Here is a 27986-nt window from a genome sequence, read left to right on the forward strand (position 1 = left end):
CAAAATGACTAAAAGATAAGTGATAAAGTTTGTAATGTTTCCAGTGTTTAATTTACCGATGACACCGCCGACTTATTACCAGTTCTCAGTTAATGTCCTTCATTTAGATGCTGAGTCTCTGTCGCCTCTTTGTGTTGAAGGTGTGGGAGCTCAGTGACATCGACAGAGATGGCATGTTGGATAGAGATGAATTTTCTGTGGTAAGTTCATAATAATAATAATAATAATAATAATAATAATAATAATAAAAGAACATGTGTAGACAGGAAGCTTGTTGTATTTGGTTAAATCTGATGTGAGAACTGAAACAGTGATTTGCAAAACGAATGTCGCCTTTTCCATTGACTTTTTCAGCACCGCTCTACTCAGCCTTTAGCATTTCCATGGATTTAGCCCCACCTTCAGCTGTCAGTGTTTTGCACTCAGCCCTTATAAAGCATTACTGAGTGACGGTAACACGTTAAAGAAATCTGTGAGAAACAGTAAAAAATAAAAATTAAATGCATCACAATGAATAAAACAAATATAAGTATTATTGTAATATACAAGAAAGGATAAAATCATCCACTGAGATAAATATCTTGATCCCAGATCAGCCTGAACTACTGATAATAAAAAAAGGCCCAGCTTCTCTCTGCCTGCATAGGTGTGGAGGACATGCTTTAAAGTTTGCTCTATGGAGTTAAAATCTAGGGGTTTTTGAAGATGTTTTTGCCTCAGCCATGGTGAGAAGGACTTGAAAAAGGACTTTAAAGTGCAAAAGCGCTGACCTTAGTGATATTATATTTTTAGGTTGGATATTGGCGTTCTGTGGGTTAGATCCACTGCAGGCAGTCTGCAGCAGAGCGGGCAGCTCCTCTCTGCGTTCTCCATCCTCTCGCACACAGTGGGTCCATCAGCAGCCGTGAACCAAGTTTTGACCCAAACACTCTTTTAAAGACAAAACCTAACTTAGACTTAGACAAACTTTATTGTCATTTTGTATGCACAGTGCGTACAGAACGAAATTTCGTTTGCATGCAGCTTGAGAATTTCAGTGAATTGCAGTGGATTTCAGAATAAAGTAACTTTGCAGGATAATAAAGTAACTTTGCAGCTTTTAGTGTGTCTGAAATGAGAGAAAGCTTTGCTAAATCAGTGGATCAGATTTAGGTTATTAAATGCAGTGTGAAAGTCTACATATAAAAAGCTGAAGTGCCCTTTTCTTTTATCTCCTTTAGGTGTGGTCCATGGTTTATAAATATTTTATTTTTGGTTTAACCCACTCTGTTCATGGTGGCTCTTAATATTAACGTCACTGCTCTTCAGTTTAACGTCAGAGAAAACCTTCTCCTCAGCCAATCAGTGAACAGCAGGCTGTTCACGTCACATTTCAGCCTTACTCCACTCCGGTCGTACTACCTCCTAAGGAGGCACAGCCGGTGGCGAAAAAATTAATTGAAATGCTCACAAAACGGGCCGAACCAAGTAGAACCGGACCAAAAAAAAAAACTGTATATTTTTATGCCTTGAAGTTTTTTTTTTCTCTTTTTCATTCTGTCATGCTACAATAGCAAACTTTCTCTGAATGTTTTACAACTAAAAACCTGACATGAGTGTTATACATTTGCACTCAACCCCTATAAATCATTGTAGAAGCACATTTCACTGCAGTTAAATCTGCAAAGCTTTAAGGGGATGTCTCTACCAGCTTTCCACAGAGTTGTTTCTAACTAAATTGTGCTATTAATGTCTGTGAACATCATCAATTTACAGGATGTGGAGCTGAATGGAAAAAGTCAGTGTGCATGGAAGACATGTACAGACATAATCACTGTTGGGTAATTATCATTTCTGATTGATTTTTATGTTTTGCTACTCTTTCCCAGGCCATGTTTCTGGTTTATAGAGCTTTAGAGGGCGAGTCCGTTCCCATGTCCCTACCGCCTCCTTTAGTTCCTCCCTCTAAGAGGAAAAAACCTGCGGCGGCACCCGCCGTGGCACCCGCCGTGGCACCCGCCGTGCCCCTGTTACCCTCACCTCCCTCTGTGAAAGACAGTCGCTCCTCCCACACTGGCTCGAAGACCCTTCCCCACCCTCCCAAACCCGCGCCAGCTCCTGCCCCGACGCCAGCAGCTGTCCCTGTGAGTACGGCCTCGGTCTTTCCTGTGCACGCAGAACCCGAAAAGCTTTTTGTTGTTTTTTTTTTTTACTAACGGGGGGAAAAAACTCGAGCAACGGCATTAAAATGATCTCAAACTGGCTAGCTCAGTGTGTTTTTCAAAAGAAGACTAAAAAGAGCGGGAAGGTGAGTGAATATGTGTTAGCTTGATGCGTAGAGGTAGCGCAGAGTTGATCATCTGTGGCGTTGTTGTTGTTGTTGCTGTTGTTTCCACGGACCGTACGGCTAAGTTTGTGTCGCTCATGCAGTGGGTGGTGTCGGCGGCGGAGAAAGCCAAGTATGATGAACTGTTCAGCAAGACGGACGGCGACATGGACGGCTTGGTGTCTGGAGCAGAAGTCAGGGATATTTTTCTCAAGACCGGGCTGCCGTCCGCCACGCTTGCACGTATCTGGTAAGCAGAGACGGCGACCCGTCAATACAGCTCAGCAACGGTTTGGTTGATTTAATCACTTGCTCTTATGGAAAGGAAGATGCACAGTTACTGATGAGGGGATTAAAATGGTTTATCTCTGTCAGAAGTTATTATTAACTCTTGTTTTAGCTGTAAGCGCACACTGAAAGGATTTTTGAAGGATATCCACATGCCTGTAGGCCAGTAACGTCATAGATTTTTTATCCTCGCACGTCTGATCAGCATCCGTCCTGCCGTGCCAATCCTGTCTATTGGTTTCCATAATGGCACGATGGATCAGCCGGGTTATTAAAAAAAACTGTTATCGCCTGAGGTGGAAATCACTAGCTTCTTATGTAACACGTGTGTTCCTGTGCTCAGGGAGCTCTGTGACATTGGCGACATGGGAAAGCTGACCCGGGAGCAGTTCGCTTTGGCGCTTTATCTGATCAATCTGAAGCTGACGAAAGGCCTGGACCCGCCGCAGACGCTCACTCTGGAAATGATCCCTCCATCTGACAGACAAAACAGCAAGCTGGTGAGATCCTGAAGTCCTCTCGAGTCTGACGGTTTATCTGAAAAAGGATTAGAAAACTTTCTACATTTGTCTCTCATAAAACCGTTAATACCACTACAAGGGAAACGGATTAAATGCCACACTGGGAGAAGTTTTCCTCTATTTTTAGCAGGTGTTGTGCCCATGCAAGTTTTTTTGTTTTGGTTTCAAATAACTCTGCTCCAATGCCGAGTACTAGTTTGCACAAAGTGGCTTGTAAAATAGATGAGTTTAAATGCATGGCAGGAAGTCTGCTGTATATACAAAGTGAGCCAAAAATATTGAAATCAATCAGAACAGTACATTTCAGATGCAGATAAGCATCGCTAGAAATTACTAATATGTGAAGCTACAGCTTTAAGCCCCCATGACTTATAAATACTTATAAAATTGGACGTGCGACTAAAGTTAATGGCATGTCCAATTTTATAAGGACAGAGGTATCTAAACAGCCCACAACCAGCTCAAGACACTGATGCAAGCAAGATGGAGTAAATATGCGCTCTTTACTTTTTATTATTTTAACCATTTGTTCCTTCATGTCTCACCCAGACGCTTCCATTTCATCCCATCCCTCTTTCCAAGTCTGGCTCATATACCGACAATAACAGCTGCTACATGTAGGAGTAGGGACTCTGATAGATATTACCTCCTGAACTTTCTCACCTGTGTCATATAACCACAAACATCACTGTATTTTACTGGGACGTTTTGTGGTAAACAAGCACAAAGTAATGACCCCGGTGGGGCCATAAATAAAAATGACTGCCACACTTTTTTTAGTCGTATAAAAAAAATGTTCCATGTATCACTTCACAGTTTGTACTTCTGTAGTGGTCTATCATGTGCAATCCCAGTAAAGACCATTAAAGTTTGTGTAACGTGACGATGGAGGAAGCTGCTACCATGGCAACCAGGCAGGAGGCTTCTTCATCCCTGTGAAAGTGTGAGGCAAAGACGCCAAAACGGCAATTAAACAAAGTGGTGAGATGTCCAAGTTCTTATGATGCATAAAAACGGCAATACTCGTTTAAAGTAGAGTTATGAAGACAAACTAATACCCGTATATCTGTAGTAATCGGGGTATTTCACTCATAATCGAAATACCCCACCTGTCTCCTGAAAACCTGTTCTCCCTAATATTTTGCTCTTTTCAACAAATCTCTTGTTTGAATTCTTTAAGAAACTTATAGAGCCAATAAAATGTCATATGAAGTTTTTAAATCACTTCTTAAATTTTATTTGCCTCCACTTTTTCAGTATTTTGTTTTGCAAAAGAGAATATGTGTCCTGAAGCCGGAAGAGTCCTCCATGTTTGATAGACATTTAAAGGACATCTTGTGTGTTTAAAGTGCTGCAAAACTGGTTACTTTTGTGAAAAAACAATTACAGCGGACTGTTTTAGAAACGATTCCCTTGCTGAGGGGGATTACTGTGCCTAGATATTCAATGAGAGACAGCACATTATATTTAATCAGTGGCGGCTGGTGCTAAAAAAACTGAGGGGGGCGCACACAAACAAACGAAAAACAAACAAAGCAAATCTTAAAAAATAGCACTATTTGAACATGAATTTTGCCCTCCTTTCCTTCTGCCCAGCAAATTTCTCAATTATATTCTTAATTGTTAAAGTCAGTCATCTCTGTGACTAGTCTTTTCTCCATTGACAACATGGCCAATGCATTCAGCCTGTCCTGAGTCATTGAGTTTCTCAGAAAAGTCTTGATTCTTTTCAGAGTTGAAAAGCACCTTTCAGCTTTCAGCTGTGGTCATGGGTGTGGTGATGAGGATCTTCAAGAGCGTGACAGTTTCTGAAAAGACTTCTTCTAGATTGTTTTCCTGATTTTAATAACATTTTCTGCCATTTTTTAAGGCTGTGTTATGAAATGTGTTACAGCATTTTTGTGGGACAAGATTATACAAAATTCAGTAACCAAATGTTTTATTCCCCATTACCCATAAACTTCAGTACAACTTAAATAATAAAATATCTTGCTGACAAACATATCAACATACCTACACAGCATAGACGCAACTAAAGGTATTTCTAACTACAAAGCACATCTTCCTAATATATTAAATAACATTACTATAAACCAGTGTAACAGTGATTTTCCACAACAACTCACCTCTGCAGCAATCCTTTCATGGTCTTCTACACTGAGTGTCCGACGCTTCTTCACTGGCTGACTACCTACACTGCTTTGTCCAACCATGGAGTGGAGAGATCACTTGCCTGCTGCTGAATTTGTAAATTAAGACGATCCGGTCCAAGCTCCTTTATCCTGTTTTTTTTCTTCAAGTGAACGCTTTGTAAAAGCATTTTTTTGTAAAGACAAAACAGAATTTTCTCTCATTTTGAAACTACTCAACTTTGCAAGCATAACCGTGAATCAACCTAACGAACTGCAGCTGCGCTGAGTCGAATCGGGGATTGTCCAATCACACAATGTTTTTAAAAAAATTAGCCAGTACTGACACTCTACCAGTAATGACACAACAGAATAGGTGTGTCCGGGGCGCAGAGCTCTGCGCCCCTATGCAAAAACCTAGATAACCAATTAAAAGTCAGCCTCAGATCACGTGCTTGCCCAAGTTCCTGCGCCTACATTGACTCCCATTAGACCGGCGCCCTGCACATAGGAAAGGAGGAAGTGTGCACAATGTGAGCAATTAAATAGAATTATGTATTTACTATTTTAATAAATTCTAACATGTCTATTGGACACACAGTATGAATAAATACATTTCTAAGAACTTTGCAGTTCAGAAATCATTTATTATCTAAAAGATTTAAAGGGGGCGGCGCCCGAGCGCCCCCTACTGGCCAGCCGCCACTGTATTTAATGCTTGTATTTTTAGAATAAAGTTGCACATAATAAAATGACATTCTGACACTTGTTCTGATTTTTAATACTGGCTGAGTAAATTGAATGTCAGACAGTGCAAAAACTGCAGACCTAATGATGGAGGGAAGGGAAAACCCCTCCTGAAATTGGAGCCATCCATGTTTACCAACATCAAATCCATTCTTGTGTTTTTTTGTTTTGTTTTTTTTTATCTACTGCCGGCTGCTTCATTGTGAGAAAGTGGCGCTCACGCAGTAATGGGACCCTGCCCCCCCCTCAAATGAAAAAGGACACGAGGCTCCTGTGTTGGCTGTATTTTATTATTATTTTTTCTGGATTTGACGAGAAATGTTAACATAAGATAAGAGGTCAGAGCTTCTGCTTCTATCTTCATGAGTTTGCATCAAGATGGGTTTAAAAATGAAGATTAGGTTTCACATGAAGAAATTTATCGGCGCCCTTGAGTGACACGTATCTGAAAAAGCAAGGGTAACGATTTCACTTCTCCAAGTTAGGACCCAAGAGTGTATTTTCCTGCTGAAGAGACTGGGAAAAAAAAAGCCAAATTCATCTACAGTTCAAACCTGGGAAAAGTATGCAAAGATACAGCTGCAGAGGCTGGTGTTATTCGGTTAAAGGTTTACTTCAAATATTTCTGTTTTCCTTTAACTCACAGAAATACGGTGTTCTCTCCCAAATAGTGAAGTCTTCTCAGCTAGCTAGCATCATCAGAGCTAGATGTAAAGACCTGAAGACAAAGGATGAAAAGCTGATCTCCACTTATCTTTTTATGTCAAAAGAACAAATGTTTATATAAAGGAGTATTATTCAATTACTCTTATAATATAAGCTTGCAGCTCATTGTTTCTTACTATGTCTTTCTTGCTCTTGTTTGTTTTTTATTTTTTTAAACACGTTTTGTTGTGATCTTTGTGTTTTTCAGAACAGTGCAAACCTGGCAGCTGACTTCTCTGCTATTAAGGAGCTGGACAGCCTCAGCAATGAGATCTTTGAACTACAAAAGTAAGATATCATCCCGGTATTTAAATAAAGGAGATGCAGTGGCTTTTCTTGTTGAATCCATAATAGTGAAAGGTTGGAGCACCACAATGGAGGAGTCTGAACATTAGTTATAGAAAATGAATATATAAAAAAAACAACCTGATAATTTCACTCTGTAAAAATGAGAAAACTCTAATATAAAATTTAAGTGGTTTGAAAAAAAGACATTAACAAAATGTTTTATAATAGTTGGTGCTATATCCTTTTGCTACTAAGATTGCACTTGTTTTTTCCATATAATTTAACAGGGTTTGAGCATATAGAGAGGAAACTTTGACTCTTGTTGCCCTAAACTCTAGATTATCTCCAAGGTCCTTGGTCCTCTTTTCAAGCTCAGACTACAGGTTTTCTGTAGGATTTAGTTCTTTTCTCTGAAATGGCCATGGAAAAGGGATTATGTGTCTGTTGATGTTATCACATTTTTTTTGTGCATTATCCTGTTGGCAGACCCAGTCACAACCTATTTTCAGTTTATTGGTAGAGTCCACGAGATCTTTATTTAAAACTTCTGGTACTTTAGAAGATTCACACTGTCATGCTCGCTAACGAGGTTCCTATGACCTTCAGTGATATTCATCCTTTTGTTTCACACTAAAGTAAGCTGATAAATGTGGGTCTTCATCTCGGTGACTAAAGAAATCGATCCCTGTGTTGCGTCAGTATTTATGGATCGTTGATTGTTGTTTAGAAGTTCATAGAAGCTCTGGTCAACTTAAAAAAAAATGCTTTAATTACATATATTTCAGATTTATTGTTCAGGGTACAAACAGTTTTACCAACAGTGGCACTGTTTGGTTAAGATAAATTGTGACTTTTATTTATTTTTTTCTCCCGACTAAATAAATGTACTTATTAAACCAGAATTTAATATAGATTAAATAGTTTTAACCCTCTTTTTTTAATAGTTTTACCAGAGCTGCCAATAAATGTGGCCTCCATTGTTTGAGACATTCATCATCTTACCCAGCAGAAAGAGAAAGTTTCTATAAAATGTCCTCATGTTTTTATCTGGAAAAAAAATCTTTATTTTTTTTTTTTTTTGTAAATTATTATTAGGAAAATGTTTTATTAAAGAGATGCCCATTTCCACCTTGTTGCATGATTACTGTAAAAGTCTCTGGGCTCTTATAATATACCTGCTGAATCGTTTTCATCCTCCTGCTAGATGCAACATTTCCATCAAACTGAGAATCTATGCACCTAAACATGAAGAGCTGGTTTGTGCAAATCCAAGCTAAAGGTTGAATTTCTGACCTAAATTTGGTTGAATTTAGATCTAAGTATGCGCTGATCAAATCCTGTAACTGTCTCAGACATTGTTTGAATTTCAGAGGAAATAGACATTATTTTGAGAGCTGCAAACTACATTTGGTTTCAAACCGAGTGATCTGACTGCTTGTTGATGGCAGGTGGTGTTAATGTTTCGTTTGTGTTGGCAAAGAAATTACCTTTTCAGAATATAGTTGGTTTCGCTGGTTCTGCACATCTGTTTTTATGATTTGTTTTTATTTCTAATGGAAAACAAAATTCAACTTCCCTAGTCGTGAAAGTTGAGAGTGAGAAGTGAGAAACTGGTCCACCTGCGTTTTTAGATGCACTCTTAAAAAGTACGCTAGCAGCAGCTGTTAAAGGTACTGATACGTGAAAGTAGGGGGGGTGAAAAAAGTCAAGTCAGATGCAAACAGATCAGATCAACGCTAGGAACCTGGAGAGATGACGCGTTTCTGCAGCTGCTTCAGATTTTGGCTGCAAGGCTCTGGCCGTCAAAATGATGGCGGGTAAGATGGGAGGAGTGAGATGTCTTTAGCTGTAACTCCGTAGAAATCTTAGCAGATGGAGCGGGTCTTTTCATCTGAGGCGGGAGACGGGATTTAAAAATAGACGCTGTGTTTCAAAGGTATTTTTAGCTGGCGTTGACGGTAGATGGCAAAGAATAATGGCTATGGCTTGATTTATTTTTAAAGAGGGTGTCTGAAAGTGAAACTGAAATCTGTGGGTTCTCTTCACAGAACAGGGCAAATCTGCATTTTATTCAGGTTATTTAGTAAAAAAAACAAAGTAACGGTGTAGCAGGGTTATATCACTATCTTGAAAGTCTAGAAAAACTATAGAATCTGCTGGTATCATTTTCCAGGATTTGATAATATGGGAAAACGATAAGAGCCGGAAAAATGTGTGATTTCTGTGGACTTTTTTATTATTCTTGCTGTTTTCTAAATTCTAAAAAAGGTTTAATAAATACACTGTTTTTTGTTACAAGATTTTTGATATATACTTTATCTCTGATTTGCCAAACTCAGCCCTGATTTATTTTTTTACATAATATAAAACTGTGGCAGTTTTACTACCCGTTTTGTCTCTTAATAGCTTTGAAATCACCTTGAACTGGATCAGTGGTTCTTAAATTGGGTCTAAAATGGCAAAAATAATTACGAAGCAAATGAACTGGACTGGTGCTCAGTGGTCCTAAAGTCCTCTTTCCAGATCAAAGTAAAGTGTGCCTGTTGTTTGGAAATCAAGGTCCCAGAGTCTGGAATCCACGATGGTTGAGGTCCAGTGTGACGTTTAGTCAGTGATGGTTTGAGGTGCAATGTCTGCTGGTTCTGGTCCACTGGGTTTTCTGAGGTCCACAGTCAGACTGAAATATTTCAAGTTTATTGACGGCTGTACTGTGTAATAAATCTATATAATGGATATCACTATCTGAAATAAGTGACAAAGTATTGAACTTTTCATGATGATCCAGTTTTTTTTTTTTTAGATGTATCTGTAAATGCATCATGGTAATCCAGCCGAGGAGCGACAAAAGCATAAATTAAAGTCACAAAGTGCTGGTTATATGTAGGATGACACATAGTTATGCAACCAATAAGCAACGGGCTGTTTATGTTGAGCTGAAAGTAGATCTTAGAAATCAGGCTCTTTCATTATTCTGAATTGCTACCAGTGATCTCTAAATGCATTTCTCGTATTTATAAAGTCTGCTTTTAAATAAAGTGCAGAACACAAAGAGGCAGAACGGACATGGAAAGGCAGCAGTCAGAAGCATGCAAAGACTTGATATAATCCAAGCCTCAGTTCCAAGACTAAAGTAAAATTTCCCTTTTTGTAATTTCAGTTCTGCAGTTAGTTTCAGTTTTTAAAAAGCGGATGACTGCAGTTACTCTTTTGAAGCGTTTTTCCCCCCACATAAACAGAAAATGGACAATTGACTGTGCTGTCAATTCCTATAGTAAATTGTTATTTTCATTATATTCTTTTATATTATACATTACATTATATCCGGCCAGTTTTTCAGCTTCACTGGCCTACAGCTGCAGCCTCGCACCCCTGAAAGTTTCCTGATCTGATGGAATATGAAGCAAGCCCAGTTTTAATCAGAACCCGACTCTTATCCAATAGTGTCCAGATCATTACTCAAGTCTTAGTGGCTCACACCAAAACACCCTGAGGTGTTAGTTTTGTGTCCACCCTTTAGATCAGGGGTCTTGTATAAAATGTGAGCACAAATATATTTTATTAAAAAGTTGCTCCGGTTGTTCCTGGGAACTGATGCCCTGACTCTCCTCAACTCCTCTCTTTCCTCTTTGAGTTGTTGATATTGGTCGAGCTTCCTGTGTTCCTCCTTTTTGATGTTGCGTTCGCTTGGGCTTGATTCATCTGTTTCTGCTCCATCTCTCACCACAATCTCTGGTAGGTTGGTCATCACCTGTTTTTGAAAAGGGGAAAACCCTTCATCCTGATATTCTGAGGGATCTGGGAGGGCCTCAGGAGCTCGGCCTTATCATTCTAGTCGTGCTCGGTGGGGTCTCCTACTTTGACTGGAGGGACCACCAGCCCATGCTGAGCAAAGATGATCCTGGACAATATCCCAGCCACTTGTTCCATGTACGCTCTGCCTGCCAGCATCTTCAACCCAGCTGGTATCTGTGGATTGTTGCAGGGGCATCTTTGCACAACACGCATCTTAGCTCCCATCTAGGGCTGCACAGTATTAGAAAAACATACAATATGCAATATTATTGGTAAATATTGCAACAAACTTCCGTTGTTCGCTCCGTTTTTGGCTTGCTCTCCGACATTGCATTGCCTCTGCTGCTGTCCTTCAGCTTTAGAGCCGTTGTCACTAAAATCTATAATAAGATGTGGGCGGAAAAGACACCTAACTGGAAATAAATCTTGTCACTGCATGATACTATCAATATGAAAGACTACCAGATATAACTTCCATGAAGGCCCTTTGCAAGTTTGATGTTGCACACTTTGATACTGATGACATTCGACTCTTGTGCAGCTGTGCTCCTATCTGAAGTGGTTGACAGCATCTTCTTTTGCTCTTCTGCTGAGAGCCTGTTCCTGTGCAGCCGTGATTAGGGCCTGTGTTCAGTCCCTCAGCTCGGCTATCTCTTGCAAACAGTAGGACGTCTTGATATCAGCTACTTCCCCACTCTGTTAGTGCAACAAGCCATGCAGAGGCTAGTCCTTTGCCAGAAGAGGAGCAGAGGGAAACCATCTTGTACGTTGTTTCTACTGCCCGAGACATTCATGTCACAGTTGGTCTTTTGAGGCCACCTTCCTGATTTACTCCCTTATCGTTGCCCCCCCCCCCTTTTTTTTTTTTTTACACTCTGAAACGTGACTACGCTCATTAATCCAGAATTTGGATTTATCCCAACTGCTAGAAAACATGTACGTATTGAAAACTATTAAATAGGGCAGGGTGATAGATTGATTCAATTGATTAATTTGAATTTACATTTATTTATTTTTTAAGATTTACTTTCTGGAAAAATAGGGATTTTATTTTTCAAATGGACTCATTGGCTCTCATGAAGAGAATAGACGGCATGCTGAATATATGTTTTACCATCAAATTATGCACTTTAAGTTACTTGTTTGCTTTTTTTTTTTAAGTTGGTTTAAAGCTACGCAAGTGAAATAAAGCCTGTTCTTAGCTCATTGTGTAATATTATTAGCAAAACAAATGTTTAACAACGTGTACTTTGAATTCAGGTCAACTTCCAGACGAATTGCTTGACGCAAACTCAAGTACCGTATTTAAAATAATTTCATGAATTTCTTTTTGTGAAACAAAAAAGAGGGGGAAAAAAATCGATTATTCGTATTTGGAATAGTAAAATTGGAGATTTTATTAAGTTAGTCATCTGGGTCTAGATAGGACTTTCTTTTGGTTCTGATCTGATGCCCCAGAATGCATCTGCCCTAATCTATCAGTTCATGTAGCAGAACGCCTCCCAAAATGTGGCCATAAAGGATTCAGTCAAACTACGGTAGTTATTTTTTATGTATTTTTTTTGCATTATTTCCTTTTTTTAACATTTGTCTTTTCAAGCTTTCCCTTTTAAAAATATATACCAGTTTGAAAATCAAAATCAAATCATACAGACACCACAGCAGATGAACTTCCTGAATGCTGACAGCGCTCCATCCAGCTCTCGTTTCTCTCTCACCTTCTGGCAGAAATAGCAACATAAAACGGGGGGAGCAGCCTGGGAAGCTCAAATGATTGATGGCGTCGCTCGGCTCCTCATGACTCATCTCTCCTCTCTCCGCCTTCCTCCATCCTCACGCAGCCATCTGCTCCTCGCTCCCCACTTCCCACACGTTTTCGCTGCCCAAGCAGAAGCTCCCTTTCTGAACCGCTTTCTCTCGCATCCTGAAAAGTGTCTTAACGCGCCGCTGCTGCTCTCGCGCCGGGTTTTTATGCAGCTCTTTCTGCTGAGAAGTTGTGATTCTGGGGACAGGACCATGTTAGTTGAGGGAAGCGAGGCGGCGGCGTTGGAGAAACGGGGCGAAGCGTCCTGGGCAGACACCTGGCCGTGGCCGGGCGGGGCGGGGCTGCAGGGTCTAACCTGTCTGTCCTCTGTGGCTAACCACTTCTGTCTCCTCTGCTGGACACCCAGAGAGAAGAGCTCCGTGGAGGAGGACATCAAGGAGAAGGAGGAGGCGATCCGTCAGCGCACAGACGAAGTGCAGGTGAGAATGATTTATGCAAAGAAAAATATTTACTGCCGATATTGGTGTTTAAAATCGTGATGTTTTTCTCCCTCTTTAAAGAAATATCCTGGTCATTTGTTAACGTAATGCTGAAGCGATTCTCTTTTTACTGTAATGAAACACTGGAGCAGATCCTGAGCACATTTATTCTGCACAGTCTGAGACGCTTCCTCGGAAATGCCGTTATAACGTAGTTATGAGTGAATCAGGTTTTAGTCCTGAAGGTGTGCTCACCTCCCCCGAGCCCCGGAGATTGGCTCTATTTTGGGAGCCTTCTTCTTAAAGGGCCAGTCGGTTCTACTCTTAAATATTCAGTGTTGAGGCAGAGAAGAGTGGTCCGCAAGGGATTCTCACGTTAATGCAGCTGAATTCTTACTTTCTTTTTTTTTTCCTTTCTTTTTTCAATATATTTATTGATTTTTTTGCATTGCATAACAATTCAAAATAGAACATTAACACATAACACCCCCCACCCCCACATACACACAGACCTAGGCTAAACCAGCAAATTCCACCTATGTACAACTTAGCTTAAGAAATATATACATTTGAAATCAAGTACTCAAATGTAAAAAGGATCCCGCTTAAAAATATAATGAAAAACAAATAAATAAAACATTTAAAAAATACAGTACTTAGGATAAATAAACATTATATCTCAGACTCTATAATGCTCATATATGGTTCCTCAGAGATTATAAAACTCTTTCTGTTTTCCCTTAGCAATATACGTTAGTCTTTCCAGTCCAAGGCACTTGGAAAGCTCCTTTAGCCAATGTTTCATTGAAAACATTGGGTTGTTCTTGCTGTTAGTGTGCTTATATTATTTGGTGTTTTCCAATGAAAGCGTCCCGCGTAAGTCTGCAGGGGACTCTGGAGATTTACAGCGTTTTGCAAAGGTAATTATACCCTCTGAACTTCCCCATCTTATGTTGCAGCAGCAAACTTCAATATATTTTCATTAAGTGATATATTACAAACACAAAGTGGTGCATAATTGTGAACCAGGTGGAAACTGGGGAAAAAAATAACACATTTTATAACCAGATTTTCACTGTGGTTGTAGCTGCAAGTCTACAGATTTCCCCACAGTCAGGTCTTTTGCTCTCTAACAATTTTACTGTGTTGGATGATGTGGAATATTTTGTGTTGGTCTGGCATGCACTCACAATACCACTAAAAATAGATTGAAGTTTCTGTCTCAGGCGTGACAACAAACTGTGGAGAAGTTCAAGGTGCATGAGTACTTGGGCCTGGCCGGCAGAACAAAAGCGCATAACCCTCTGAGTTTTCCCCTTCAGTGCCGTTAGTCCTGCAGAAGAATATCCAAACACGTCAATTTATCGTTTTAGTCTCAGATTTGGCTTCTTCTGTTCAGGACCTTCAAGATGAAGTGGCGAAAGAGACCCTGGAGCTTCAGAAGCTGCAGTCTCAGCGTCAGAAGGTCCAGGAGGCGTTAGATGAGCTCGATCAGCAGAAAACCACCTTGGAGGAGCAGCTCAGCTTCATTCGACAGCAGACCAGCCAAGAGACCCAACTTGTATGTTAGCATTTAGTAAATCATTAACCCCCTAGTGATAGTGATGCATTTTAACGGAACTACTTTTCTCTTTAAACCAGAAAAATCTGACGTCCTGCCCAGCCTCACATACGCTTACGTCTTTCCAGATCTCGTCGTTGCAGTCGGAGCACGAGGAGCAGGAGCAGCGGATCTGTCAGTACGAGGAGGAGCTGGTCCAGGCGCGAGAGGAGCTGCTGGCTCTGCAGGAGGAGAGCCGGCGGCTGCAGGAGAAGGTCGAAGCTGCTCAGGAGCAACTCACTCCTCTTCAGGAGTCTGTGCGGGACTCCTTCACTCAGGTTTCCCAGGTCAAAGCGGACTCTTTTCTCCAGCCTGCACCATGACTCAGTGGTTGTTCCTCACACATCTCCCCCATAGGGCTGGGCGATATGGATTAAAAAATAAATCTCAGATTTTATCATACCAAATTCGATTAATCGATTTTTTTTTTCCCTCCTTTTTGTTTCATAAAAGAAATTAAAGAAATTATTATAAAACCTTGCTTTTTATGTCAAGCATTTCGTCAGGGAGTTGACCTGAATTCAAAGTGCAACTAAAAACAAGCTGTGAAACATGCTTGTAAAACAAGATGGCAGCCGTGCCATTATAAACAATGAAAATATAACAAAACATTTGCTGCTAGTGGTATTACACATTGAGCTAAGAACAGGCTTCACCTCAATTGTGAACTTCAAACTAAGTAAAAAAAAAAAAGTAAATAAGTAAATGAAGTACCTCGCATTATGGTAAAAAAAAAGTTTCCCCTTAACAATATTTTGACAACAATTTTGCCTAAACATATATTCAGCATCACATGCTGTTCTCTTCATGGAAATGAGTGTATTGGCAAAGTAAAATCCAGATTTTCCAAAAATGAAATCTTAAAGAATTGTAAATTCGAATTAATCGATTAAATCGATTTATCGCCCAGCCCTACTCCCCCATACAGTTTGCATATATAAATACCTTTTTATCACTTTTTCCTCATCTCTGTGCCTCCACTGAATGTGTGTCAAACTCTAACGGCTACCAAATCTAGGCTCACCGTCTTGTTTTCCTTGGTTTTTTGTGTAGGTTCAGCAGAAAGTACAAGACCTTCGTGTGGAGGAGCGGTCGGTGACTGCACAGCTCAGCTGGAAGAGGGCCCTGGAGGACAGCTCACCGGTCATGGTGAATGGATCAGCTGGCTCCACGGCAGAGGCGGACCTCTTCAGCGAGGACTTGCCCAGAGAGCTAAAGGAGAGCGAGCCAGCGGCGGCCGGCAATCAGCAGAACGAACATTCAGATTTAAAGGAGAGAAAAGGAGAGAAGGAGGAGCAGAGCACAAAGGCTCCGGAGGAGGACAAGAGCAAACCCGATGCTCTGGACGATCTCTTCTCCGGTCTAGCCTCCACCGATATGTACAGCAGTCTGTCGACCATTTCTAAACAACGAGATGACCCAGTTGGGGTAATAAATTCACCCAAATTTGTTTCAAATGGGGGGGTGGTGATGGAATGAGTTTATTACACATAAACATGATCTGTATGTCTAGTGGTGCCTTTTTAGAGTTGCTCATCCCATTAAACTGTATTTACCTCTAAAATCAGCAGGAAAACAACAGCTTGGCACCTGATGTCTCTTCTGAGGTCTCAGATGATGAGGATGAGGATGATGATGAAGAATCACTAAAAGAGACGCAACTCAAGGTAATTTTATCATACTTTGTGGTGATAATCAGGCTGTTAACATTACACCTAAGTCATAATTTTGTATGTAACTTGATATTTTTTGGCGGGGGTCACAGAAAAAGGTAATGAATGATTAATGTTGCTTTTCTTGTTTCTCCTAAACAGAAACTAATTCCCTAAGAGAATCTTATTGAACACAAAAACTCTTCTAAAATATTTGCCCAATGTGAACTTAAATGGTACCTTTATTGGCCAAAATGTCAAAGTTTAGGTCCCAAACTGACTGATATCTTTCTTGTTATGAATATAGAAAAAAAAGTTTGGTTTTAGTGAATTGGGCCTTTCACGTGACCTGACAGGTGTGTTTCTGCTGTGGCTAAAACGCTCTTAAAGTCGGCTCATTGGTGAGAATGATCAGAGCCTGCACAAAATTATGTGAATAAATTAAATTCAGCAGCAAAACAAATTGAGGAGCCACTTAAGAACCAAAAGTGTTTTGTTTTTTTTTCTTTAAGGAAGGTGAACTATAAGACCTGAAATCACAATTACAGACTGGAATAACTTCCTAATGTAAAAATGAAAAAAATAGTTGACATGACAACTGAGAACGTGCCAGGTATGTTAACATAACATTAAGAGCTATTCAGATAACTATAGCATAAATAACATGCGAAGAAGTTAACCAAAGAGCCCATGTCACTCCAAATAACTAAAATCCAGTGAAATCTTCATCCTCGGTGTCACTTTCAAATAACTCTGTTAACTCCGGATGTAGAAGATGCGGCACTTCCGCTTCTACGTCGCTTACGTCAGATTCATCGTCAGTCGCAGTTCCAATTATTCCAGCCTGTCTGAATCCAGACAGAATGGTTTGGGTTGTCACCGAAGCCCATGCTTTGTGGATCCATTCAATGACTTCCAGGAAAGTTGCACGCAGCATTCTCCCGGTTGCCGTAGTACTTTGGTTAAGCCCTTCTCAGTTGTTTTTAAAAGTTACCGACAATGTTGAAATTATCAACACAGGCCTAGAGCGCCCTCCTGCGGTTTGGTGTGAAAATAACAGGTGTAATGATATACCGGTAATAAATAATTTCACACATAAGTCGCTCCAGAGTATAAGTCGCACCCCCGCCCAAACTATAAAAAAAACTGCGACTTATAGTCCGGAAAATACGGTAATCAAAAAATAATCTATCATTAAAATCGATTATTGCAGCCCTACACAAACGGGTTTCCATAGATGACGTATTAGATAACTGCTGGATCTGTGGTGGTTCGGTATAAATACACGAGCAATGTTGATCAGGAAGAAACTTTGCTGTGGCCTCGTTTTGCCTAAGTTTTAAGTTTCTCATAATTATCTTGTTACGTATTATGTCACATTTACCCAAACGTCACAAACTTCTCTTTAATCTTCATCCTTGTCAGATTGTCTCACGTAAAGCTGTTTGAAGTTGACACAGATGTGAGATCGAGGCCGTGGCTCATCAAATACGTTTTACTTTGAAGCACGACTCGACTTAATTTATTTGGAGTAAAACGAGACCAAGGAATGACCTTTTTGTTCTCCGATCCACAAGATATCAAGAACGGCTGACTAGATGCACAAACGCTGTAGGAGATAACAATCTAAGGGGTTTAGTTGTGTTTACTGTAAAGGCGCGTGGTATTTTGTGATGCCTAAGAGCTTCTCAGAGCCATGTGGCCTCCCAACAGGTCGACTCCCCAGAGCCGGAGGTCCAACTGGACCCAGCGGCGTCTACAGAAACCACCCCCTCCCCTCTACCTCCGCAGGTCGGCCCTCGCTCCCTGCCGCCACAGACGAGCCCTCCCTCGCTGCCGGAGATGGACTTCTTCCATTCAGACCCTTTCACTGACCGTAAGCCCTCACAACGTCAATGACCGCGTTCCACCTGTCTGAGGACAAAGTCTTTTATTTAAGCGATCGAGCCCATTATAAACAAGCAGCTCTTGCTGGGTTGCTAAAGCATGGATTTCTTTCTTGTGTAGATGATCCATTCAAAGAGGATCCCTTTGGAAAAGCAGATGTTGCAGGTGGTTCTCCGTTTTAACACCCTACTTCAAGTCAAAATCAGTTCAATCCTTCAAAGTCTCTTTCCTGTTAAACAAAGTGAATCTGCATTTCTTTTTTTTTTTTTTATTAGATCCTTTTGGAGGAGATCCATTTAAAGGCTCAGACCCTTTTGCTGCAGACTCTTTCTTCCCCGAGCCCTCCAGCACCAGTTTTCCCTCAAAGGACCCCTTTTCAGCTTCAGCTGACCCATTTGGCACTACCCCTGGGATCCCAGAGCCAGACCTCTTTGCAGCCAAGGCTAAGGATGCAGCTGCTGCACCACCACCAGCAGCAGCAGCCCCAGATCCCTTTGCCCCCAAGACCATCAATCCAACCCCAGCATCCAAGGATCCTTTCAGCTCCAAGGGGGACAACATGGTGGAGTCAGACTCCTTTGGAAGCAAAATGAACAACGCCGGGGAGGTGGATCCGTTCAGTTCACAAGATGGCGGCTCTGATCCATTCAGCTCTTCTTCCACAAGCTCCGATCTGGCAGTGGTGAGTTGGTTTTCTGACAAAAACGTGACGCAGTCCAGGCCCAGTCTCAAAGGCAGGTTGGATTTCCCAACCGCATTTAGACCCGACGCTCCATAAGCATCCAGAAAATGTCCAACTTCTCCATAAAGGTTTTAGTTTCAGATTGAAAGTTTGGAGGTTTAGATATTTGGGTCTGAATGTTGTGATTTTATATGTTTGTAATGCAATTTAAAGTCTGATATAGGGTGGTATTTGTAGTTAGAAGCAACAAATGTCAAATAATTTTCTTAAAATGTGCGAGTTTTATGTATTCTTGTGTTCATTAAATCTTTAAAATGCTGTGAACCTGCAGTTTTCTGCACAGGTCTCAGCAGATTTCAGACTAATATTAGCGTCAATTGAATCTAAACTAATTTGATTATTAGTCCCGACTAAAATCAATGCACAAATCATAAATCACCCATTTAATTTCACTAGATCAGTATTTTTTCCTCATTGACAAAAGTCCTGACAACTGAGTAAAACTTTTAGGGTCAAAACATTTATTTAAATTCTCGCATTTTATGCTGCTGCTTCACAATAATCTTAAGATTTTGTAAGCGGGTCGAATCTGTTTGATTTTAGTGTGTGTTTCTATTCATAAATGTCAAATTTACATTTGTTTTGTCCACAAAAATGATTTAAATGCAGCTAAAATGAAGCCTTTAGTCCACGGTTCAGTTGTGCCGTAAATATGTGACAGACTGTCGTCATTCACAGTCATCAAGGGATTTAAAGTTCAGGATGAGGCCACAGTAGGTACAGGAGGAAACATTGTTCCTATAAATGTTCATTTTGAGCTGACCGTATTCTCTTTAAACAAAGAACAACTTAAGGAATCAAGAGACTGAATCAAGGCTTAATTTAAAATTAAGCTGTTACTGGGTTCCCTGCAGCCGTGGGGTTTAAACATTCACCAAAAACTGTTGTCCCACTCTTGTCTATTTTCCCTTATTTTATTTAATTAGAATAACTTTCTAGTTAGAAGTTTTTTTTGTTTAGTTTTTTTGTGAATGACATTGTAATTGTTCTTTGTTTTGGTTTTAGCAGGAGTCTGCACCAGCCAATGATCCCTTTGCTCCAGGAGGTACTGCAGTGAGCACCACCTCTGATCCAGGTAAGACTTAGGAAATGGCGCCACCATCTGGCGACAAAGGGCGTTGAAAGTGTTTAATGTTATTGAACGTTATGGAGTGCGTCTGCAAACAGTGAGACACAATCAAGTCACTTTTTTTTTTTTTTGTTTTCACGTTTCAGATCCATTTGCGGCTGTTTTTGGCAGCGAGTCGTTTGGAGGAGGTTTTGCTGATTTCAGTGCTCTGACAAAGGTACTTTATTTTTCACAAATGTGGCTTTTATGGAAGGGCTGAGAGAAGAAAGCCAAAAAACAGTGTTTGCAGTTTGCCACAAGCCATGTAGAGGGGCACAGCAAACATGTGGTAGGAGGGGCTCTGATGACTTAAGTGGAAAACTAACCCTAAAACAACCTATTGAGTTTGCTGTGTAACAAATTCGACAGGATCTTTACATCCCTGCAGTTTTTCCATTTTCCGTTTCCTACCATATCCTACTCGGCTGCACGTTTCTTAAAACTATTTTAACAACTAAAATATGGTTTTCTTATGTTTTGCTCTGACTGCATAGTCTTTCTTTTTTTGTTGTTGTTGTAATTTATTTACCTTAACACCTGAATCCTGCCATTTATGGAAAATAAAGGATAGTTCTGGTCTTCTGGTGACTCGGGGCCTGAATATAAATCAGAATCAGAAATACTTTAATAATCCCAGAGGGAAATTACTGTTTCAGTACAACCACCATCACATACATCACAAACATTTCAGGGGGAGACGATTTACTGAGGCCATGCTGCCAAGGACACTGCTTACACGATGCCTACAGGGCGCTGCCATTACTCTGTGGAAAGATAGTAACCACAATAGGAAATAAATGCACAATTATTTCCCCCACAGTTTTCATATTTTGAAGAAACTGCGTTTTATTTCCCTTCCACTCCACAATTACATGCTACGTAAAATATGTTGTTTGTGGTCGTAGCTTGAAATAAATTGGGAAAGGTTTAAGCAGCAGGAATACTTTTTCAATGCATTGCACGTCTTCGTTTGCTACAAAAAAATTATTCAGTAATAATAATAATAATAATAATAATACTAATAATGATGATGATGATAAGTATAGATGAGTATTTATGTGAGCTTTCTGTTGCAGTCAAATGGTCCTGACCAGTTTGGCAAGAACCTGTTCCAGGAGGACAGCCAGTCGGCCAACTCCGTCGTGCCCCCTGCCCTGCCCCCTAAAACGGGGACGCCGACTAGACCTCCTCCTCCGCCTCCAGGTCAGTTCATATAAATCCTGAAAATCCCCCAGACCCTAGGAACAATTAACCTGACTCTCGCCATATGGATTTCGCTCCACCTAGCTCCACTCACATCCATCTGGGACATCTCCCACATAGAAAGTGATTTCTCCAACCAATTTTATTGTCCAGCCAATCAGGACGCACAGCTGGAGTTTCATAGATGTGACGTAGTGGAGAAGCGACCGTGACGTGAGACTGTTTTGATTCAGACAATGGCGGCTCGCATCGAGGAAGCAAGCGTTAGCATTGATGCTGCTATTTCTTCCGTGTTGTCCAATCTACCTAATATTGTTTTATTAAAAGAACATCAGAGAACGGCTCTGAAGGCTTTTGTTGGTGAAACCATGTTTTCGCCCTTCTCCCGACCGGATTTGGCAAGTTTTATTTTGGAGCGATTAGCGGTTAGCGCTAACCATATTAGGAGGCCTTTAGTCCTTTACGCGGTCGGCCCGGGATCGACTCCGACCCGCGGCGCTTTGCCGCCTGTCTTCCACCGTCTTCCTGTCAGCTCACTGTCAATAAAACGCGTGCCACTAGAGCCGCAAACACATAAAAAAAAAAAAAAGTTTTGTTTTTTCCTGCGTCGCTCTCACAGCGTCACGGGTTAGCTTCGGTGTGAGTGGTTGAAATAGCACGTCGTTAAAGATGACAGACAAGTGGCTTATCCAATCATATGCAAGGATTTTTGATAAGGCCCAGCCTTCAAAAAAGGCAATTCCTATGGAGATGTCCCAGATGGATGTAAGTGGAGCTAGGCGGAGGGAAATCCATCTGGCAAGGGTCAGGTTAAGGAACAATTGGCTCTCGTATTTGTGCGTCTGGTGTTGTTGGATTAACGCTGCCAGTTGTCTCTGCCTCATCAGGTAAGAGAGCGTCAGTCTCTAGGACGGAGTCCTCCGACTCCTTCCAGCGACGAGGACACTTCCTTCAGACCTCTGGGGACTTCTCCTCCTCTTCCCTCTCCTCCTCCTCCTCCCAGCCTGCCAAGGATCCTTTAGCCGACCCCTTCGCCCCCTCCTCCCCTCCTCGTCACAACATGCGGGAATCTGATCGGTTTGCCAGCTTTGACAAAGTGAGCACCTCCCTCTCACCATCTCCCTCACCTCCTCATGAATGTCAATAATCACACCCCTCTTCTCTTTTTATTTCTCTGCTCATTCATCACATCCACTTTTCCATGAATGTGCAGCCAAAGCCTTTATGATTCACTCCATTCACTGCCAAAAGATCCCCAAAGACAAAGATTTCATGTACAGATGCACAAGGTTTGCATATATGAATTATATGTTTACCAACATTTCTGGAAGTTAGCTGACTAAGTCTTGTGTATTTTGAATCCTGCCTGCTGCTGTTTTATATCCCGGCTAATAATAACGGTGCTGTTGCTTTGCATTGTTAAGAATATTGTTGGCGATTTATTTTGGGATTCGGCGTAATTCAATCCTTTTGGTTGACGACGAACGCCTTTATTTTGTTCTGATATTTTGTTATAAAGATTACAGATACTTTATTATATTTAATAAACAAATGGGTTGCATTTATTTATAGCCATTAATCCAACCTCTGGTGCCAGTCAGTCATTTAATGGATAACATGCATTTGGCTTGTTTGGCAGTGAATGGAAAGATGGAGAAAACCTGCCCGAGTTTGGCTTTTTTTTTTTATTTATTTATTTTGTTTGCCATCCCAACTCAGCACACTGACTTTACATCCTGTGCATGTGCGGGGAAAGTGAAAGAGATGCCTATTTATAAGAACAGTGTGTTCTTCCAGGGGATTTTTATTCCTCTTTTATTCTTGAAATTTACATTGCTGATTTTCTTTTTAATAGCTACTGTATTAAGTGAGCAGGTTCCTCAAAGCCTCATCAGTGGCCGAGTGCAAAAGTCATTTTTTTTTTAATGCAGCATCAGCTAGACGGTGATGAGGATGTTTCTGTAGTCTCTGACTTACACGCTTGCTGTGTAACGCCTCAGCGTGAGCGAAGAACTTCCTCATTCCTCCACTTTTAGGCTTTGACTGAACCCCTGTTGCATTGCAGAAAAAATGAGCTTCGCCTCAGTGGCCGTTTTCTATTCTGTAAGGGCCTCATTGCTCACACTCGCTATATGAAAGAGCTTGCAAATATTACAATTTTTAAAAGTAAAACGAGTCCAGTTGGACAAGCTTCTGTTGTAGTTAAAGGAATAAATTTCTGTGTTATTTTTTACTAACCACAACTGTTCTCCTGTAACACTGCATAGAAATGAGTGGTCAAGCTGGGATTTTTGGGATGGACGGCTGTATGTGAAGTTTTGATTCTTGGTTTTTAATGCCGCTGATATCACATTACCACCCCTGCATGCCTCTGTCGAGCCCTAACCTGCATGCACTAACCATCTTTGATTGCCCCCCCCCCCCCCTCCATCATTCCCCAAATCATTTGTTTTTTTTCTCCTCTACCGTGCTGCTGTTTATGGATTTTGTGCATCCCCCCCTGTCCGTCCGTTCATTCATCGATTTATTTCACTCTCAGCTTTCATCTGATCAGCATTGTGTGGTTGCTTGTATTCTTTGTGTGTTTGTATGTTTGTTACAACGAAATGTTTAATAAAGTCTTGAATCATAGCCACCATCTCTGGCCTTTATGTGCATCCATCACCTCTCTACCTGCAAAACCAGAAGTTACTCACTCTGCATTTTTAGTTTGTTTTTTAGATCATTACGCCGCCGCTTCATATTAGTGTTTTTTTTTTTCCCCCCCCCCAAACCTGCCTTAAATGCACGGCCCTGTAAAAGCTCAAGTTTCAGGTTTTATGACTCTGGAGGTTAATTTACATTGCTGGCAACACTTACTGCCTTACCCCCTGAAAACATGGGAGGAGGGGGGGAGAAACTTAAAAGGAGTTTTTTTGCAAATTTTTTTTTTGTTGAAAAATCCAGCTTTTAATTCAAGTACAATTATTCAAAAACAGAAATTCTTTAAATATTTCTTTCCCCATGAAAACGATTGTATCTTCTCTACCATCAAGATCACCCCAGAGGTTTTGTGTAGGATTTAGGCTTACAAGGAGTTTTTTTCTTCTTCTTTTAATCCAGTTTTGTGTTGATTTCACATTATTTCTGAGACCCATAATCAGTCAATTAGCAGAAACCGTCTGTTTCTGATGACTTACCTTGTATTTTAGAGAACCATTCACCATAATAAGATTTTAGAAGTGGAACCAGCCCACAGCGTTGCACAACCTGCGCCACACTTAGTGGTGATCAGCTGGTTCCCTGCAAATTAGTTGTTTTCACACCAAACCCACCTGGTGTTTGTTGCTAGAAGGTTCAGTCTAAGTCTGATCCAAGTGAACCACACGATTTTATTTAGATAAAGTTTAGTGAACTCCACGTTAGTTTGTGATGGTAGAACAGAAAATGATCGTTTTCCTCTTTTAATAAAACCAGTTGACATGTAGATGTCATGTTTTCTTGAATTTTACATTTTGAAGAGTAGGTAAGAGAGATGCGCCTCTGTCATGTCATTTGTACTCTAGTCTTGGATTACTGGATTAATGTACTTAAAAGTTGCATTTTTCTACCATTTATATTGCAAGGTGATGCTCATGCATGAGAAGAGGGGGAAAAATGTCACTTCTTCAGCAGAGATACCACTAATTGACTGGCATTGTGTGGACATATCAGAAAGAAAAGAAAAAAAAAACATAACAGCTTTGTTTTTACATTTAGCAATCACCCAAGATCCTTTAAATATCCTTGAATAAATGAGCGCCGATCAGATGTGGGGGTGTTATGAATCAGGAAGCTGCACTCCTTTTTGTTCTGCAGAGACGTTTGATCTCACTCCTGTTTAGCATCAGTGTTGTCGTCTGCATGATCCTCTCCTCTGTCCATTTCATCTTTTTTCTAGCCCCTTCTCTTCACGTTGTACTCCTGAACGTGGCTGCCGTGCGCCGTCGTCCGCGTTGCTTGTTTTCTTTGCATGCCTGGAAACAGACCTGATGACCATGGGTGTCTTTTTGTTTGTCCTTCCCTGAGAGCGAAGAAACCACTGCGGTCCAGGCCGGGACAGCGAAGCCATTTATTTTAAAGCTCCTGTCCAGTTCCTGTTGTGGTCGTGAATCAGTAAAATGGGTGTGGTGCTGATCATACGACTCAGTGGAAATCCAGACTTGCATGCTCTTTATTTTGTTTCACCCACATTTCAGACCGATGCTTTTTATCCCCGATCACATGTTTTGCGTGAAATCAATGACGACCAAGCTCCTAAAAGGAATGAAAGATGTCACTTTTGGATGTTTTTTTTTTCTTTTTTTTTATGAAAAGTGGATTTCTTTAGCATTTTTGTGCTTTGTGATGGTTTTAACGTGACCTTTTGTGGAAAAATTGACATTTTGGGTTGAAGAGTCTTGTCAGAAAGCCCGCCGGCGACTCAAAATGTCCGCTTTAGCCAAAGAATCTCCTGCCAATGTGTCCTATTTGTTTTTACTCTGTTTCATGGAGCAGTATCCAACCGAGGAGGACATGATAGAGTGGGCAAAGCGCGAGAGCGAGCGAGAGGAAAAGGAGCGGCTAGCAAGGCTCACCCAGCAGGAGCAAGAGGACCTGGAGCTCGCCATCGCACTAAGCAAGTCTGAACTCTCATGAGGAGGCTGCACCCCCCCCCCCCCCCCAGCCGGGGCTGGCGCTGCACAGCCGGACCCGGACCCAAGAAGCACCAAAGCAACACGGGGGGGAGGGGGGACATGCACGGAGCTGATGCAGCAGCTCCCGCCGACCCCGTGCAGAGACTTCAAACCTGTCCCTGAAACACTCAGCGCCCCTCTCTCCTCCCCCTTCGACTGCTCACTGTTCTCACGTCATGTGTTCTCCATCCTGTTGGCCTCCGCTCGTTCGACTAAAGGGAGAAGATCAAGAGTTGGAGAACCCGGGATAAATCTGGACGTTGTTTTGAATAATCCGGCTTATTAGAGCTTCAGAATGTAACTTATTTAAACATGCACTCAAAACTAGACTAAGACGGTCCTTTCTCTGCCGCTAACACTACGTTCTTTGAGCCGGAGGGATCCGAGTTTCACGTTCTTGTTCTATAGTTCCCAGAAATCGCTAACATCCTGCAACAAACCGCAGTCGGCTGTGAAAATTTGAGGTTTTTCCTTTTTTTTTTTTTCTTTTTTTTTTGTAACAAAATGTAGCGTCTGTAAGTCTTTATTAAGCAGCTCTTTTAAGCTGAGCGACCGCAAAAAATCTGATGTGGTATGTTTCTGGAAGTCAACTTTTCTACACGTATACCTTAAAGTCCTGTGAAATGTAAACTGCATGTTTAAAAAAAAAAAAAAAAAAAAGACAGGTCCTTCATGTTTGTCCTGTTCTTTTGTTAGAAGGTGACGAATAAAACTACGTTGTCTGCACCTTGAATGGCGTTTAAATTTCAGGGCACACTACAGCGGGGGTTGCTGAATAGTAAAAGGGGGGGGGGGGGAAATATTGTTTTGATAGAAGTGTAATCTGTTCTTACCTGATTACTCATTTTTACAAATGGTGGAAACATTTCATAATTATGGATTAATTAGACTATTTTTTTCTCCTCAAATCTAGAAACAATACTGGAAGATTTGGACGCTAACTCGTTTAAATTTGACACATTTACAGCATCGTTGAGTGTATGTTTGTGTATTGAGTCATCTGGATTTTATTATGCTTGATTTAATAAAACTGAAGTCCCAAAGGGAAGCTCTAAAAGTACCTAAAAAATGTGTGATCTAATTAGTATTTTCTTTGTTATTAAAAGTATCACATTTTCATTTCCCATTCGATCAGCTTTCAAAGCGTTGCTGTTGTCGGTGCTCATTCTGTTTGTGTTTCGTATATTTCCAGGTTGTTTTTCCTGATATTTTTTCTCTCATATTCCATCAGTCGTTGCATCTCAGTGGATTTCAAAGTCTTATTATTTCAAAGTCGGCAGATCTTTCCCTCCGTCTTGTTTTTTTTTTTTCTGCCTCTGTGAGAGTTTAACTCACCAGCTCCTGCTGTGATGATAAAAGCTCACGTTGCACTCCATCATGCCTTATTATAGCCGTGCTAAAAGCTACCCGAGCTTTTTTTTTGTTTTGTTTTTTTTTTTTCCCCCTCCCACAAGAGGTACTTTTCACAAATCTCTGAAAGTTGGTTTCTAATGAGGGAAATTTCAGCTGGAAAAACTGAAGGTCTTTTATTTCACTTGTTCTGATCAAGTACGGCACAACATTATGGACAAATCTTCCAACTTATAAGTTCTACCATGTGTCCGTTTATGTTTAACCCACCTACTAGATGGAATTAAAATACCACTTCCTAGTAAGTGAAGCATTATGTTGAAGTTTATTGTGTGTGTGTGTATATACAAGATTTGCATGTTTATTCCCAGAGTCTGTTGTTATGCCAGTGTTTATAGTTTCTCTCTAATTTCTTCTTTTAACCCCCCCCCTTCCCCTCCCCATTATTGTCCATCTTACAGTCCTTTTGTACAGAAAAAAACCCAGAACCACTCATGCTTGTAGACTTACTCTGAAGGTCTTTTTAAAACTCAAAACTTATTGTACTTTATTTTGTATTTTCTAACTTGTAACAAAGAGCATTACTGGGAGACTTAACCAGAAAACAAATTGTAACACATTTAAATGAAACTGAATAAATATTAGAATGTGTAGTTTTGCAGTTTGTCGTCTTTTTTGTTTCCCCTCACCTGCAGGGACCCCCATGCAGAGAAAACACACAGCTTCAGTGA

At 40.8% G+C, this 27986-nt stretch overlaps 1 protein-coding gene across 5 annotated transcripts in view; it reads left to right on the plus strand.

Moving 5' to 3' along the window:
- Window positions 1-27908, plus strand: part of eps15 (epidermal growth factor receptor pathway substrate 15) — a 39094-nt gene extending 11186 nt beyond the window's left edge. Inside the window, exons 8-25 of one of the 5 annotated variants that reach the window (XM_021324229.2) lie at window positions 141-200; window positions 1869-2123; window positions 2410-2555; window positions 2937-3093; window positions 6904-6983; window positions 12947-13019; window positions 14419-14580; window positions 14709-14906; window positions 15673-16047; window positions 16188-16286; window positions 17985-18147; window positions 18279-18323; window positions 18434-18840; window positions 19909-19975; window positions 20116-20186; window positions 21085-21211; window positions 22099-22307; window positions 25727-27908. In XM_021324229.2, coding sequence (XP_021179904.2) covers window positions 141-200; window positions 1869-2123; window positions 2410-2555; window positions 2937-3093; window positions 6904-6983; window positions 12947-13019; window positions 14419-14580; window positions 14709-14906; window positions 15673-16047; window positions 16188-16286; window positions 17985-18147; window positions 18279-18323; window positions 18434-18840; window positions 19909-19975; window positions 20116-20186; window positions 21085-21211; window positions 22099-22307; window positions 25727-25867 — 2835 coding nt within the window. In that variant the 3' untranslated portion in view covers window positions 25868-27908. Of the gene's footprint in view, window positions 1-140; window positions 201-1868; window positions 2124-2409; window positions 2556-2936; window positions 3094-6903; window positions 6984-12946; window positions 13020-14418; window positions 14581-14708; window positions 14907-15672; window positions 16048-16187; window positions 16287-17984; window positions 18148-18278; window positions 18324-18433; window positions 18841-19905; window positions 19976-20115; window positions 20187-21084; window positions 21212-22098; window positions 23850-25726 lie in introns of those variants that run through there. The other 4 variants (XM_012877836.3, XM_012877837.3, XM_036141236.1 and 1 more) reach the window with 4 other exon arrangements.
- The last annotated feature ends 78 nt before the right edge of the window (window positions 27909-27986 follow it).

Source organism: Fundulus heteroclitus, chromosome 9 (assembly GCF_011125445.2).
Source record: "Fundulus heteroclitus isolate FHET01 chromosome 9, MU-UCD_Fhet_4.1, whole genome shotgun sequence".
NCBI lineage: Eukaryota > Metazoa > Chordata > Actinopteri > Cyprinodontiformes > Fundulidae > Fundulus > Fundulus heteroclitus.